Source organism: Macrobrachium nipponense, chromosome 23, assembly GCF_015104395.2.
Source record: "Macrobrachium nipponense isolate FS-2020 chromosome 23, ASM1510439v2, whole genome shotgun sequence".
Lineage (NCBI taxonomy): Eukaryota > Metazoa > Arthropoda > Malacostraca > Decapoda > Palaemonidae > Macrobrachium > Macrobrachium nipponense.
In genome coordinates this window covers 7,547,549-7,563,163 of record NC_061090.1, presented here as the reverse complement: position 1 = coordinate 7,563,163, position 15,615 = coordinate 7,547,549, and the positions used below count along the sequence as shown (strand labels likewise).

The 15,615-nt window shown below is 36.0% G+C and overlaps 1 protein-coding gene and 1 long non-coding RNA gene across 3 annotated transcripts in view; one reads left to right on the top strand and one right to left on the bottom strand.

Moving 5' to 3' along the window:
• LOC135198510 (uncharacterized) overlaps positions 1–3,759 on the top strand; it is a 55,018-nt gene extending 51,259 nt beyond the window's left edge. The window contains exon 13 of the mRNA XM_064226152.1: positions 3,550–3,759. Within this exon, the coding sequence (XP_064082222.1) occupies positions 3,550–3,759 (210 nt within the window). The remainder of the gene's footprint in view (positions 1–3,549) is intronic.
• The window catches only part of LOC135198513 (uncharacterized), a 37,479-nt gene continuing 24,285 nt past the window's right edge, over positions 2,422–15,615 (bottom strand). For both annotated transcript variants that reach the window (XR_010310815.1, XR_010310816.1), the window contains exons 2-3: positions 3,915–4,081; positions 2,422–3,700 (exon numbers count right to left, since the gene is read on the bottom strand). This is a non-coding gene — a long non-coding RNA (uncharacterized LOC135198513). The remainder of the gene's footprint in view (positions 3,701–3,914; positions 4,082–15,615) is intronic.

Genomic DNA, 15,615 nt, shown 5'->3' with positions numbered 1-15,615 from the left:
ATACTTCCTTCCTTTTTTAACAGCTTGGGAGATAGTGCTACTTCATTTTAATCAGTGAAGGGGGCAGTAACTTGGCAGACCTACTGGAAGCAAGGAGTTCTTTGTTCCACAGATTAATTTGTTTACATCATTCACCACTCCTTCCTCTTGATGGGACCAGAGTAAACAGGTTCATTTCTAGTGCTGGCTCCATGGATGAAACTGACAGTCTCATTTCTGGTGCTGGCTCCATGGATGAAACTGACAGTGAGCAAGCTGCTCTAGATGCAGCACCAAGCCTATTCTCCTCTCAGATTAGTTTGATAACCTCACAAAAATGTCTGTCAAGTCTTGTTCAAACAGGTTCTACTGGCCATTGATTGTCTTGAATCATTTGAATCCATAGCAGGAAAGGATTGGCATCTCTTCTGAAGTGGTGGGAAAAGTGTATCTTTATCCAGTTTTTACTCATGGTGATTATGATATATGTATATCTAGTCTAGACCAGAGTGATAATTCACAATCTCAATTAAAAAAATGTGACCAAAAATTGTTGTCTCCCTTACCTTTGTGCCAGGCTGAACAAGCAGAACTAGCTAGGCACAATAATTATGAGTGCACATTATATTTCCCATGTTAACACGGTCTCAGAAGCACTTGGTGTAGTACAAGGCACTGAGCAAACCAGTCTGGTACCAAGCAATGCACAAGGTGGTGCATAATCAGGTGGCTGTTAGGCTGGAAAAGCAACAGGCTACCCACTTGACTGTGCCAAGTAGAACGAGGTCATGTTACCCTGAATTGCAACCATCCACCCAACAGCCTATAGATTGGTTATCAGGATATCTTTGGCCTGGCATAACAACCCCAAAGTGTTAACATTAACCATGGTCCCAAGAAGTGCAATCTCGACTCATTGCCCCTCCAAAGAAGAATGAGCATGGGTAGTGTCAAAGTCAGTTTTCTCCTATAGAGAAGAAAACACAAGTGATTGTGAATAACCAGTCACACACTGTAGGCGATGCATTCACAGATGAACCATGATGATATGTCTCTCGCCAACATATGCCAGCCCCCTTGAATGGTTACTGGCGTGAATGTCTTGCCTAACAAAGGAAAAGTCAGCTATGGGAAGACTTCTTAGTCTTCTTGTGGAAAGAGTCTTATGAGCCACTGCCTTTCTATGGTCCACAGAGGAGAAAGAGGATGGGGAGGTAAAGCTTTCTTGTACATAAGTGACCACCATTCAACTACTTTAGTGTCACCTTGCAAAGCAGAAATTCCTAAGGGGCTCTGAATAGAAGCCAATGAAACAGTGAAGGGTATAGCAGAGCTATTTTCAGTCAGTTTCCCCAAGATGAAGCAGACACCTATGCAATCTGATCTTTGATATGCTATTGTAAGGGTCAAGGGCTTGACCATGTCAGATGTTCTACAAAAGTAAATAAGGAAAGCCTAACTTAGGCCATAAGTTCAGACAACTCACTTGCTCCCATGGATTTTGACAAGGTCATGGCTCAGGCCACAAGATCTACAGTTCATTTATTTCAGTGCTTTAAGTCAGGGCTATGGACACCAGTTTGGAGTAGCAGGAACAGAGACCGAGATGGAGAACTCTTGGGTTGGTCCTCCTGAACATTCTCTTTCCTTCAGTGCTGTGAAGGGAGATGTATGAATCTATTACATACTGGTGGACAGATAGAGGGTGGAACCAGTATGGAAACAATAAGATGGGATAAGTGTGGTTATTACCCTTAGAAGAAACTGAAGACACTCTCCTAGCCTTCCTCTGTCTGGCACCACATCACCACCACTGGGAAGAGACCTAGACAAACACTCATAATAGACAAACTAAACACAGTCACTGGACACTGAACACAATATCATGTCCAGAACATCTGCTTTGATCATTCTTACAAGGAGATGCAGAATCTAATTTCAGGCACTATCATTCCCAACACAAACACCACAGACACAAAGGGCTGAAAAGCCCAACACAGCCTTAAACACCCATGATGAGGCAGGAGTAAGATGACTTCATACAGCACCAGTCAGAGCAATAACACTATGGACACTGTGTCCGCAGGCAATACAAACAGGCCTTATAAGGTAGACAGCCAATTTTGAAACTTGATTCCAAGTTACAACTGGTTTCATTTGTCCACAAGGGTATCCATATGAAGACAAGGTTTGTATCTGTATATGAACATTATTGAAATTTGGCTTATTTGAGCAAGGTTTGTATCTGTATATGAACATTATTGAAATTTGGCTTATTTGAGCAAAGGTCAGAGCCATGGCAGTCCATAATTCTTTTCAGTGGCATTTTTACAAATTATTTGTTTGAAATTTGAAAGGCATGACGTTAACATTTTTATGTTCTCTATATGGGTGTTTTCATCCTCATCAGTGTGTGTGTGTCGGGGTGAGTGATAATAGAACTTTAATGTTTAGTTTCTATTTTTTCATAAAGTACATACAGTGTACAGGTACAAAATTTTTTAGTTAAAAATTAGGCTGTTCACAAATATACAGTATCTGCTAAAACATAAGAATCTTGATAATAAGACACTTTTCCAAGTATACTTTAGTACAAAATACTTGTGTTACTTAGAAAGATTACTGTAATTTTATTTTTATAAATCAACATTATTATTTAGTAGTAATTTTATTTTTTATAAATTAACATCATGATTCAGAATTTTCTGTTTCAAGTTTTGCGTGCATGTTGGCATGAACCTTCTAGAATTAGCCCGTTTGTACTCCTGCCATGCTTTTGAAAGTTTCCAACTAATTTCAGCATTTGCTATATTTTTCTTTTTGCATAGAATATTTACATTTGCTTGAAATGCCAGTTTCTCATTTTCATAGGTTTATTGGTTCCTTTCTTTAGTACTGATTTTTTTACTTAAAAACTTTATTTGATTACACTGATTGTGAACATTATTATTATTCAAACAGAAAAGCTGTAGACCTTAAACGGCCTTCACTCATTTGTTAGTAATGTAGCAATCTTTTGTACAAAAAGTTAAATATTGTTACTGTTTGAAGAATGAAAACCAGATCAGTTTAGTAATTTTCCAAGGTGAAAATACTTATGTGCAGTGTTCTGAGTAGACTGCAATTAAGCCCAGGGGTAACTTGCACTGATTTTTCACATTTAGATTCAGATTCTTCAACTGGTGATTTTAATAAATTTGGTTCATTGACGAAGAAATTGTAGAGATTCTGTGTATTTCAAAATCTGTTTTACTTAAAATTTCCTCATGAAATAAAACAATTTCCTTTCAGTTTTGCAAAAACCTAAGACATTTTCTAGATAATGTTAAATCTGGCTAACAGTATTGAACATGAAGTACATACAGTTATTTTATTTATAACTGCTTCTTTCATTTATTCATAGTATGAACTTGAGTGGGCCATTTAGTGTTTACATTAGAATAACCTGCACGCAAAGTAAATGATACTTTCAAAACCAATTTATTCTTACCTATTAATCTTAAGGATGAGTCTTCTAAACGATTGTGTAGTGCAGAGAAATCAGTTTACAAGAGCATTTTCTTTTTGCAGCCAAGTGAAGGTTGTGAGAATCTGGTAAAGATTGATGTCTCGGAAACAGATCCAGGGATTTCATCTGTTCAGATAACTGTCACCGAGGGTGCTGCCTCTTCTTCCTCTTTGAATTTGTCCTCATCAACCAGTGAAGGTGCCTCTTCAAAGTCTGATAATATGAGAATGAGAGAGATTTTGTTGAATGATGCATCTGTTGAGGCTTCGTAAGTACTCTTTAAACTATTTATCATCATTATATGAACTACAATATACTGCTTCCTAATGGGTAATTATGAACTGGGTTGAAGTTTTAAAGACAGCCATACAACTACTAATAGCCAAGAGCAGAGAGCATTCTGATGGAGGTAGGAAATTATACATACCATGGATTCAGTAGTTTCAAACAATTTTCTTTTACAGCGATGTATGAGTGGAGCCAAAGACATGCTTTTAAGGACAAACACTACTCCATTGCTGCCTCGACGATGTGATTGTAATTTTATGGCACCTTTCATAGCCTTATCCATTGTGATGTCAGCTTGAGGTCATACTGAAGAGGAAAGAAAGAGTTTTAATTCAGGCCAAGAAAATGCAGTTTGCTGATGGTGATGGAAATGTTAAATTAAGTTATGTGGTTAAACATAACTTTTATCATGGGTGATATGTTACAAGACATTGTTTGTTTTGAACCTTTACATTAGAAATCGTACAGCCTTGTTTGTGCTGCTACTTGTGATGGTAAGGTCAAGGGGTAGGAGGGATCATAACTGAAAATATGGTCTACTGACCTCCTTTTCTGCAGAACAAGAATGAATTACATTGACCTGTGTTGACTTTGATACTTTTATGCCCCTAACCTCCTCCGCCTTCCAAAGTTGTTACTATGGTCCACTTGTGGCTTGGATAATATACAGACCCACCAACTCCTGTGTGCGCGTGTGTGTGTGTATGTGTGTAACCTTCATATTTCTTTTGTACATTCCACTCTGTGGCAGGACGTATTTATTGTTTCATTTTCTAATCATTCCATGCATCCTGGTATCTATAGCTTATACCCACAATTATATGTGGATTTTGTATGATACAACTGGATACCAGCAATGCATAAAATCTCTATAGTACAGTAAAATAGTATAGTATAGGCCTATGTATATATGTGTATTGACATTATACCTTTTTGTGAATTTCAACTATTTTTATATCCTAATCATTCTGCAAAGCTGCAACCTAGTCCTAGATGCTCTAGTTCTTGTTAATTATTAACAATGGAAAGAATGTTGAAATTTTTTTCAGGTCTTTCTAGAAAATAATGTACAGTCTATTTTATATTGTGTCCTTATATCCTAGATCTATAAATATATATAAATATATAATTAAATAGATATACATAGTTCCTTACTGAGTCTTTAACCAGTGAAGAAACACTTGTCATTCTAGTTAATGGAAGTTGATCCTTGTGCAGATTTGTACAGAAAAAAGTGGAATTACAAATACACTGTATAGCTGTAAGCCAGTAAACACAATGCAATTCGTGCTGGACTTTTCATTGTGTTAAGATACTATAATAAGTTGAGTGATTCTGTTGTAAGTTTCATTATTCTGCTGTTGAGTTAAATTTTTATATCAAGAAAAAACATATTGAAGCAATAATCAGCTTTACCAAAAATAGCATATTACGACCACTTGTTATGTATTTGCGTAATTTCAGCATCCAGTAAGTCTTGTATGACTTCGAAGATTTCCATATCCTGTATTATTATGAGTGATGGAACTACTGAGACCTGCCATTATGGGAAAGGTGGAAGAAGACACTGCACTATGTCAAATTATACTTCAGTAGTCTTTTGTTTTAGATCTTTCCAGGATCTCTGGTAACACTGGCTTATTATTGATACAGTATTTCATGTCTCTTGTTTACATTTTATTATCATATCACTAAAAGCCTTTCTACTTGATTCATGTGACAATCTACTGCATGTACTGAGTGAAGTATAGTTTCACAGTATTACATACCGTAGTAGAAATATCTAGACAAAATGATAAAGAATATAGAAAAATATAGATGTTTTACCTATATGGTGAATAATCATTTTGTGATTGGTATTCAGTATTAAATATAGATAAATAGGATGTATTAGTATGAGTTTGAAACAGTCTTGAAGTGAATTATGTGGAAGCATTTTTCTTTAAACTTGTTAAATATCAACTCCAGTAGAAGCCAGTTAACAAGAGATCTAATCACAAACTGCCTTGTGTTGGGTAATATGAACTTTAGGTACAACTCTTCAGCAGACTCTTAATTAAGAGTTAAGTATCTGTTCATTGTACCTATACTTCAAAGTCCACACTATGATAAATAGTTGTTAGCCTGTGTACATAAGATTTCTTATGACCTTCAAGAACGCTTGGTTGATATGCATATCTTGAGTTCCTTAAAAAATTCTGAATTTGACCTAAGGAATTTTTAACAAAACAGGCAGATAATTACAAAGCCATTATGTTGTGCTACAGTGTGTAGAAAATTTGTGATACTTTTTCAAAGAGATTTTAAAAGATTCTGATCTTCCATCAAAACAAGCGGTAAGTCTTAAATTATGTGGCTGTGTTTGTGTCTTAGCTTTGTCAAGTGTCTTTTTCTGGGGAGACAAAAGACACTTTGACCATGCTTGCTATTTCTCTTATGAAATTTTGCCCTTTAAGACTAATTGCTCATTTTTCTGGTAATATAAGGCTCAGGATATGCTTGAATTATATATATATTGGTGTATTATACTATGTATATACATATGTATAAAAGTATATATGTAATATATATTTAACCATATATATATCTCATATGTATATATGCCTATGTATATATATATGATCATACACACACACTGTACATATACACAGAATTTTTGATAATCTGTAAATACTGCAGTTGATAACACAACAGCAGTATTTAGTTGGAGAATCACTTGCATAATGCACTGTCCAGCTGTAAGTGCATTGATATACAGTTAGACATTCCCACTTCAGGATAAATTTATTTTTTGTGAGGGACATTTTCTTTTATAGATACTTGACCTGTAATGCTCAGGTGACAATGCTAAGCTTTTATCTAAAAATCATGGGTTTGATTTGTACATGAGTTTTGATATTCTGAGAAAGTTACTTGCAAAGTTTAGCTAATGCTTATGATTTATCTTGTTAAATGATTTATTCAAATTCAAGAACAGCACCTTAAGTTAGAAACATTAAGCTTTAAACAATAACCATTTTTCATTTTAGCTGTTTAAACTGTAAAATATCAGTGACTAGACTGTAACACCTTCTACTAGTCTTGCTGAGATTTTTAGCTGCCTCAGATTTGTTGTCTGACACTTACAACAGTGTCACGGATATGGTCACTAGTAATGATAAATATATATATCCAAGGGTATGTATCAAAGTGGTTATTTCTTTACGGTACACCTCTGACCATTGTTATCGAGAATGTTATTTAGATGCAATCTCATTATGGGTAGTGCTAAATGAATAGTATATTTATATGAACTGATTGTTCATCTGGCAAAGAGTGTGACTGCAGTACACATGGTTTAGAGTCAACATACGTTTGGTGTATACTAGAAGCAATGAAACTGCGTAAGATAGAGTTATGTGCTGATAGTACTGTACTGCATTTCCTCCATTGACATTTCACTTGATAGACCATGTTGAAGTTCTGATATTTTAAATATCAGCATTACATAAATATCCTCTATCATTTGCAATTTTAAATTTCATTAGGGATTTCACCTTAAATTTCATAACAAAGGACAAAATATTTTCTATGTCATAAATATAATATTAACATGAAAAATATTTTAACAAAATTACAGTTATTAACACAAAAAGTAACACCAATAGCCATAAAAAACAATCATTCCATTCAGATTCACTGTGTAGTCTTTGCAAGTTGCATCACTGCAGTCTGGTTAAAGCACTAAAAAACTCACATTCATAAATTTTACAACTTGGAAAACTGTACCTTACTACCTGCATAAAATATAGATGAAAGTATGTATGAACATATTTGTACTTAGATATACTTCTCAGTTATTTTAAAGGCTAAAAATTTGTAGGATTCATTAACAATCATCAATTTCACTGTGAAAGGCTAGTGCTTGTGTAATATGCCATTGAGTATGGCAAAGTCACTATAAAATGCAGATAATTTTGCCATAAAGATTGTACTGATAATATGTATGTAGTATTGGGATTTCTATTCCTTGGTTAAATGAGGTGGAGTTGACTATGGATTCTTTTAGACAAGCTACTAATGGATTGCTTACATAGCTGAAAAAAGGAAAAAGCCTCAAAAATTATTTGGATTATTATGTGATGATTTCATTTTACTTTACTTTGAACAGTAATTTAGAATTCTCTAATTCTTTTTTTTCTCAAATGACTCCATATGCTTTTCATCTTTACATTCAAGCCTAAATATTCCCATGAATCATCCAGTAAAGCCAGCTCAATTAATTTGCTATTTTCCTCAATTAAGCAATTTTTCCAAACCATTCAAACATTTACCTTGATATTGTTTGTTAATGCATTTTTATATTGTTAACAAATTACATTATTTTAACTCATAAATAATCCTCATCTCGTTAAAGACTGAGACTAGTATGTCTGCATACAATGATGTTCAGTTACACATTTGAAGGCATATATGTTGTGTATTTGTACACCTGTACTATATGTATATGTGAACATATATATCAAACATGTATGTTATGAAAATTATCCTAAAAGTGTTTGCTAAGCTATCTTTCAAGAGCCCAAAGAATATCAGATATAACAACATTAATTTTTCCCAAATCATTTCATCTCCTTTAGCCCATAAAATGAGTACTCCACTGACTTGTTGAATACAAAAGCAGTGATATAAAGTACTAACACAAAATAAGTACAACTTAGTGATTTTGAATTATTGTAATGTTGCTATTATGGTAATTGTTACAGGTACTATAAGCCAAGTGCAGAAACTGATGGAATTTTCACATTTCATTAAAGCTTATTGTGGAATAATCAAAACAAGAAAAATTAAGATTATTATATATGTATGTATATATGCAGTATACAATATATGCACTCATATATAAGAAAATGTGTGCATTTATGTGTTGTAAATGACAATTAATATGGATTTTTTCTTTAAAGCTATGGAATTATTTCAGTCCTATAATCATCTAAAGGGTGAAAGGCTATGGAATTTTACTGCTCTGGAGAAAAGCAAGCCCTCCCTAATGGGTTAGCTGTCTTCCTAGTGTGGTCTCTTCCTATTTACCAAAGTAATATCCACTATTAGGTCAATAGCAAGAAAGCCCACCAGCATGTTAACTTATATGTGGAAAAATGTTATTTTCCATATCAAGTTGATCTGACAAGTCTATTGAGTTTCTAACTTCTTAGATATTAGCAGGATTGATCATACTCCGTAGTAATAGTCTTTCTTTCAACAGACATGTACAGTCCACATATGGTTATACTGTACATACATATAATGTACTTTGTTCATAAATATAATACATATATGCACACACCTGTATTCTTGCCAAGTGACAATAATACTTTCCCAAGAAAATGCTTTCTCTATTTTGTTTTATGTAATACAATATACTAACAAAATCTGCAAATGAAAAATTGCATAGTATAATCAAGTTATACATAATACCCCACTTTTTACTTACGTGTTATAATTTCTTATGCAGTTCTTTTGGGAATGGTATTTTCTGTGGGGCCTTTAACTGTTTTCAATCTTTCAAGCACTGAGTATATCTAATTAATTTTGTTTGAACAGCTGCAAGATGTTACATGGACTTTAGCAAACAGTTTATTTATTTGAGTAGAATAGGTTTATTAGTTTTACAAATAATTCATGTATAGAATCTGCTTTAGGTGTTTCTTATGCTGTATAGCCACTTTGTATATATTTATCTTTTTGATTCCAAATATTATTTTAGTGAAGTAAAGCAGCGTGCATAGCCACATTAAGTTTTCCTCTGAAATTGTAGAAGGAATTAATAAAAATTTTCTCTGAGTATTTGTATATTTGATTACACAGATCTTAATGTCGATCATAATGTTATAAAAATTACGTACTATTTGGTTGTATAAAAAACGTAATAGTGAACTGAAGCACTTATCATATGACTTTATAGCTTTTGTAGTCTTGTAAATACAGTTGTCAGTATTAAAACATAGTATGTTATTCCTCTTATATTTTACCATTTCTATGTGCAAATGGCTTTAAAATCAAAACTAAATAAATATGGTATATAAAACCTATTGACTGTTATGTATATTCTATGACCGCCTTGCATATGCCTCATGAAAAGTAAAAAAGGTTAAGACCGAAGTTTTGTTCGCGTATGAATAAGTAAAATATCAAAAACATAAACTCTGGATATACATATTTCAAAGTACAGTATAGTTATGTTAAAAACTGTAGTAGCTAAATTAATTCTGGCAATATTGTAGTTTATCATATTTCAAGTAGTACTATGCCAGCCAGTAAAAGAAATCTTTCAACCTTATACAGCTTGTAAGAATTCTGTAAATTCTACACAAAATCCACCAGGAGAATGAGTATTTGGTCATCTAAAGAAAAAATACATAATTTACTAAGGATAAAACTTTGAAATTTTTCAAAACTATAGTTTTAATATACAAATATTTTTATTGTTGTAAGCACACAAAAATGTGGTAATGGAATTAGAAATGATGCCTGATAAGCAAGGTTATAACTTTTATGAATGACTGACACACATCTGAAGAAGAAAGCTCTTTTTACAACTACAATATTAAGTACCATAAACTCTTAAGAACACTGTCGTATAACTTAGGATGGTGATGAAAATTATATTTGTTTACATACCTAGTAGCAAAGTTAGCTTAAATCTTTGCACCTGTCATGCTTGATCACCATTCAAAATAAACAACAATGCTTGGCTGACCAGATGGACATTTATAATCACCTGTTTCCCATCAAGTGGCATTGGAATGTTTATGTTCTTGTCAGAATTCTTCCTGGCCAATCACTAAGATGTGAGGAGGCTGGATGGGTGTCCGCTTCAATAGTAAGTATCAAAACTATTGATTTAATGAAAAAAATTTTCATTATATTTGAAATTAAGCTTACCTAATGTTAAAGTTAAATAACTACCACATTGAATAAAGATTGAGTTCTTGCAGCCAGAGAAACATACTCAGTCCAGCAAAGTAGATGCTATGGGGAAAAAAAATGGCTTCTCAAAATTCTTGCCTGCTGTGTGATCCTTCCGGGTAAGTGCTGTGGCCAGACTGTGGATCCACAGCAAGGGTGTAGGGTCCTTGTAGCAAGACCAGTCAGAAGATCCTTACAAGGGAAAAAAGAATTGTTTCCTAAAGTACTGGTAACACCTGTGACAGAAACATAAGTCCATAACCAGCAGTCCAAAACTAAACATACATTCACATATGAAGTTACACCCCTATACACAAATGTGTACTATCTCCATGCTCCCAATACCAATGGATATGCTAACAACCTAAAGATAGGTGAGAATGAAAAAGGAAGATTCTCTTTTATTTGGTTCAAGAGAAACTTATCCCTACAATGACAATCTGACTAACTGCTTTACAATTATCATATGAAATTCTGATGTCATACTAACAGGCAGGGTCTTTTGATGAGGAAAAGGCTAATTGGAGGGGTTGCTGTGGTAGTGTTTAACACTCGCCCCAGTTTTATACCGACACCTTTTATATAGGTGAGCGAGTCAGAGGCTTCTGACATGTCCAATTTAGCAGTCCTCTGGTATTATAGCAATATTTTACTAGAAATAGTGCTAAAGCAGACATATTTCACTGGGCGACACGGCTTCCTCGCCCAGAAATAGATTTTTCCTACGTCAAAATCCCTTTTTTAGAGAAATTAAGACATCCTTGTGGCATTGGCATTGTGAGATTTTACTTACAAATAATGACCAAAAAAATCAGGATTCAACTCCACGTGCACTGACTTGATTTAGAGAAGTGCTTCAGTGGCATGCTTGGTATGGTGTTTGCGTCCCACCTCGGTGGTCGCAGGTTCAATTCTCGGCCTGTATTTCTGGTGATAGAAGTTCACTCTCGACGTGGTTCGGAAGTCACGTAAAGCCGTTGGTCCCGTTGCTGAATAACCACTGGTTCCATGCAACGTAAAAACACCATACAAACAAACAAACGAGCAAACAAAAATAAAGTAGAAATATTACATAAATGAACATCAGAGTATTTGACCTAACACCACAGAATAAATTCTTAATGCCTCTTCAAAGATTAACTCTTTCTCATTAAATCTTTTGAGATATAAATGGAAATAGCAGAGCTTCCTCTTTAAATTGAGAAAGGGCTTTGCTTTGACATTTTTAACCTTAAACAATGAAAAAAAAGCTAGTCCCCTTGAAGATTCCAAGATAGGGCTTGAAGCTCACTAATACACTTTGCTGTAGTAAGAGCTAAAGGAAGAAGTGTCTTGAAAGTTAAAATTTTAAGGGTAGCTTTATCTAAAGGCTCAAAGTAAAGTACTAATGACAAATTTAAGGGTTACCTCCAAATTCCACCATAAACAATGATAGGAAGACTTTGGGCTTTCATTTTGAAAGATCGGAAGATTGCATAAGAAGTTGTGAGTAATATAAAAGGGATTTTGACGTAGGAAAAATCTATTTCTGGGCGAGGAAGCCGTGTCGGCCAGTGAAATACTTTCCTTTAGCGCTATTTCTAAGGTAAATAATTATTGCTAAAATACCAGAGAACTGCTAAATTGGACATGCCAGAATATTCTGACTCGCTCACCCTTTCTAAAAGGGTGTCGGTATGAATCTGGGGCGAGTGCAAAACACTACCACAGCAGCCTCTCCAATTAGCCTTTTCCACATCAAAACCTTACACCCCAGAACTGAAAACAACAAACAAACAATACTTTGCACACCTAGAACTTGATCAGATTACCTGTAGAGATATAGGTGTTGGATATCCCTCGGGACAAGTACCAAGACCCGTACAGTAAACTAACCACTGCTGCTGATGAGGTCTAACTGTGGGGGTGCCTTCTAGACTTAAGGATTGGTTCCCTGACCATGTGTGAAAAATCTCTAGCTCACATGAGCCAACTGAGAGTTTTACACAGTCAGACGAAGCACACAGAAGTTTTGATGGAATCTTCTTAAATGCAACTATCTAAAAAAGGGGTTTTGATGGAGGAAAAATCTATTTCTGGGCAATGACCCATGTCGCCCAGTGAAATGCATCCTTGATCCTCATTTCTAAGGTATAAATATTGCTATACATACCAGAGAAAAAAGCGATACAATAGTGCCAGAATAACTGGCTCGCTCACCTTATACTAAAGGTGTTGGTATAATAAAAGGACGAGTGGAAACCACTACCAGAGGTCCCTTGCCAATTAGCTTCCTTCTCTACCAAAATCCTTCGCTACAGAGGAGCTGCACCAAAGCCCTGCTACCCGCTACTACTACAGTGAGCGTCTCTGATGTCATTCCTGAAGATAGAACCCAAGCTTGGGCCAGACAGGGCGGGAGACATGAAAAAGAGGGTGGGATTTCACTGGGCGACACGGGTTATTGCCCAGAAATAGATTTTACCTCCATTAAAATCCCTTTTCTGGGCTCAGCCCGTGTCGCTCCGTGAAATAGTGCCAGAGAATTGGCTCTACCAAGCTTGGAAAGTTATACAAACACATATCAAATTACTGCAAAAGGTAGGTAAATCAAAACACAAGTAAGGTTACTTGCTATAATATAGGACTTAAGATTACAACAGAGTAATAAAATTATATATAAATAAATGTGTTTTAATAACCTTAACTAACTTAATATTAAGAATATACAATTACAGTAATATGTGATAATGATACACAAAACATATAAGGGAACAAAGCCCAAAGATAAGATAATAGTATCCATATGTACAACTACATCCAAGGTTAAACACAGAGACAACCAAGCTAAGTAAGGGTGCTAGTGAGGCAGGCAGAAGAGAAGAGCTACAGAGAAGAGTTAGGAATATTAAGCAGTGTCAGGGGAGACTGTGTTTCCCGCTGCCACTGCAGAAAATTTAAGGGCTTCTAAAGACTTCAGATAGTGGTGCTTAAATACTGTCGGAGATTTCCAGCCTGTGTATTTCTTAAGATCGTCAAAGTTCATATGTTGAAAGTAATTGATTGAAGTGGCAACTGCCCTAACATCATGAGCCCTTGGAAAAGAATCTGGGTTGCTTAATAAAATATAAAATTTGTTGACTAATTCCCTTTAAAGAAAGTGTACCACCTTTCTCCCTAATAAATAAAGAACCTGAGGATATCAGGGTAGTCCTGCTCAAGTAGGCTTTTAAGGAGTTAACTGGACACAATGACTGGTCCTGTGGAAGTGGTATGATTTTCCAAGGGGTCCACCTATATTGTGGATCTTCGTTTTTGGCCAAAAAATGACGATCTGGGGAAAGAAGAAGTTCTCCTGAGGGGAGGAATTCAATAAGGCCTGGATCTCTAGAAAGAGCCGACAGTTCTGAAATTCTAGCTCCTGAGGCCAAACTTATGAGGAATAATGTTTTCCTTAAAAGGGCTAGGTATTCACAGGAGTCATTATCTATTTGTGAGGCTAATTTAAGGACATCATTTAAATACCATGAGACTGACTTAGGTCTCTCAGAAGGTCCAAGTCTAGCACAAGCCTTTAGGATAGAAGAAAAATATGAATCCGTCAGGTCTATATTAAAACCAAATTGAAAGATCTTTTTAAGAGCAGATTTGGTAGTAGTTATTGTGCTTGGTGCTAAACCTTTCTCGAATAATGTCCTGAAGAAGGTTATGGCCAAATTAATAGTCATAGTTTGAGTATTCGAGCCTTTAAGGAACAAAGCCAGATTTTTAACGACTCAATCGTACTGGCGCAATGTGGATTCCGTTTTATCAGATTCTAAGAATTTGATATTTTGAGGATCGATGTTGGCATCTTTTTGTGCCGCAAACTTCATAAAGTCCATAAAGTTAGGGCTTTCTGAATTCTTGAGGAAGCGGACACAGTCCTAGTTTGTACTAACTGGGTTAGTTTGGGATTGGGAATCTGTTGAGGCCGGAGTCCCAATTCCAGAAGTAGAGGGAACCAATTGCTTTTGGGCCAGTTGGGAGCTACTAAGGCAACATGTCCTTTGAACGTTCTGAGCTTGTCTAGTACCTTCAGAAGGAGATTCACTGGAGGAAACAGGTAAATCTTCTTCCATTTGTTCCAGTCCAGAGCCATACCCTCCGTGGCGAAGGCCAGAGGGTCCAGGTTAGGAGCCACATAGCATGGGAGTTGGTGGTTTGACTCCGTGGCAAAGAGATCTACCTGAAGCCCCGGAACCTTGTGACAAATCCATTTGAATGACTCCTTGTCTAAGGTCCACTCCGACTCCAGCGGGGCGGAGCGTGATAGAGCACCTGCTACTACGTTCCTTACTCCGGCTAGGTGAGTAGCTGACAGGTGCCATTTGTGTTTGTCTGCCAAGGAAAAAATGGCTATCAGCACATGATTGAGATGGCTTGACTTGGATCCGCCCCTGTTTATGCAGTGGACTACTACTGCACTGTCTAGAACTAGCTTGACATGTATTTTCTTGGGAGGACGGAGCCTCTTGAGTGTGAGAAATACTGCCATGGCTTCCAGAACATTGATATGTAGCTGGTGGAATGGTAAGGACCAGGTTCCCTGGACCTTCTTGTACTGTGAGTATCAGCCCCAACCGCTTAGTGAGGCATCCGTGTGGATCACTAAGGAAGGCGGGGGGAACCGGAGAGGTAATGCTCTTGCCAAGTTCTTGACTTTTGTCCATGGACGGAGACGTTTCCATAGAATCGCTGGGATGGAGGCTAGTTTGTCCCGGGATCTGCGGTTTACTTTCGATCGCCAGACCCGGTTTATATCCTTCAGTCTGGCTTTCAGCAAGATGTCTGTGACTGGAGCGAACTGGAGTGAGCCTAAGATTCTTTCTTGGTTCCTCCGGGAGGTCTGGGAACGGTTGAGAAACTGACTT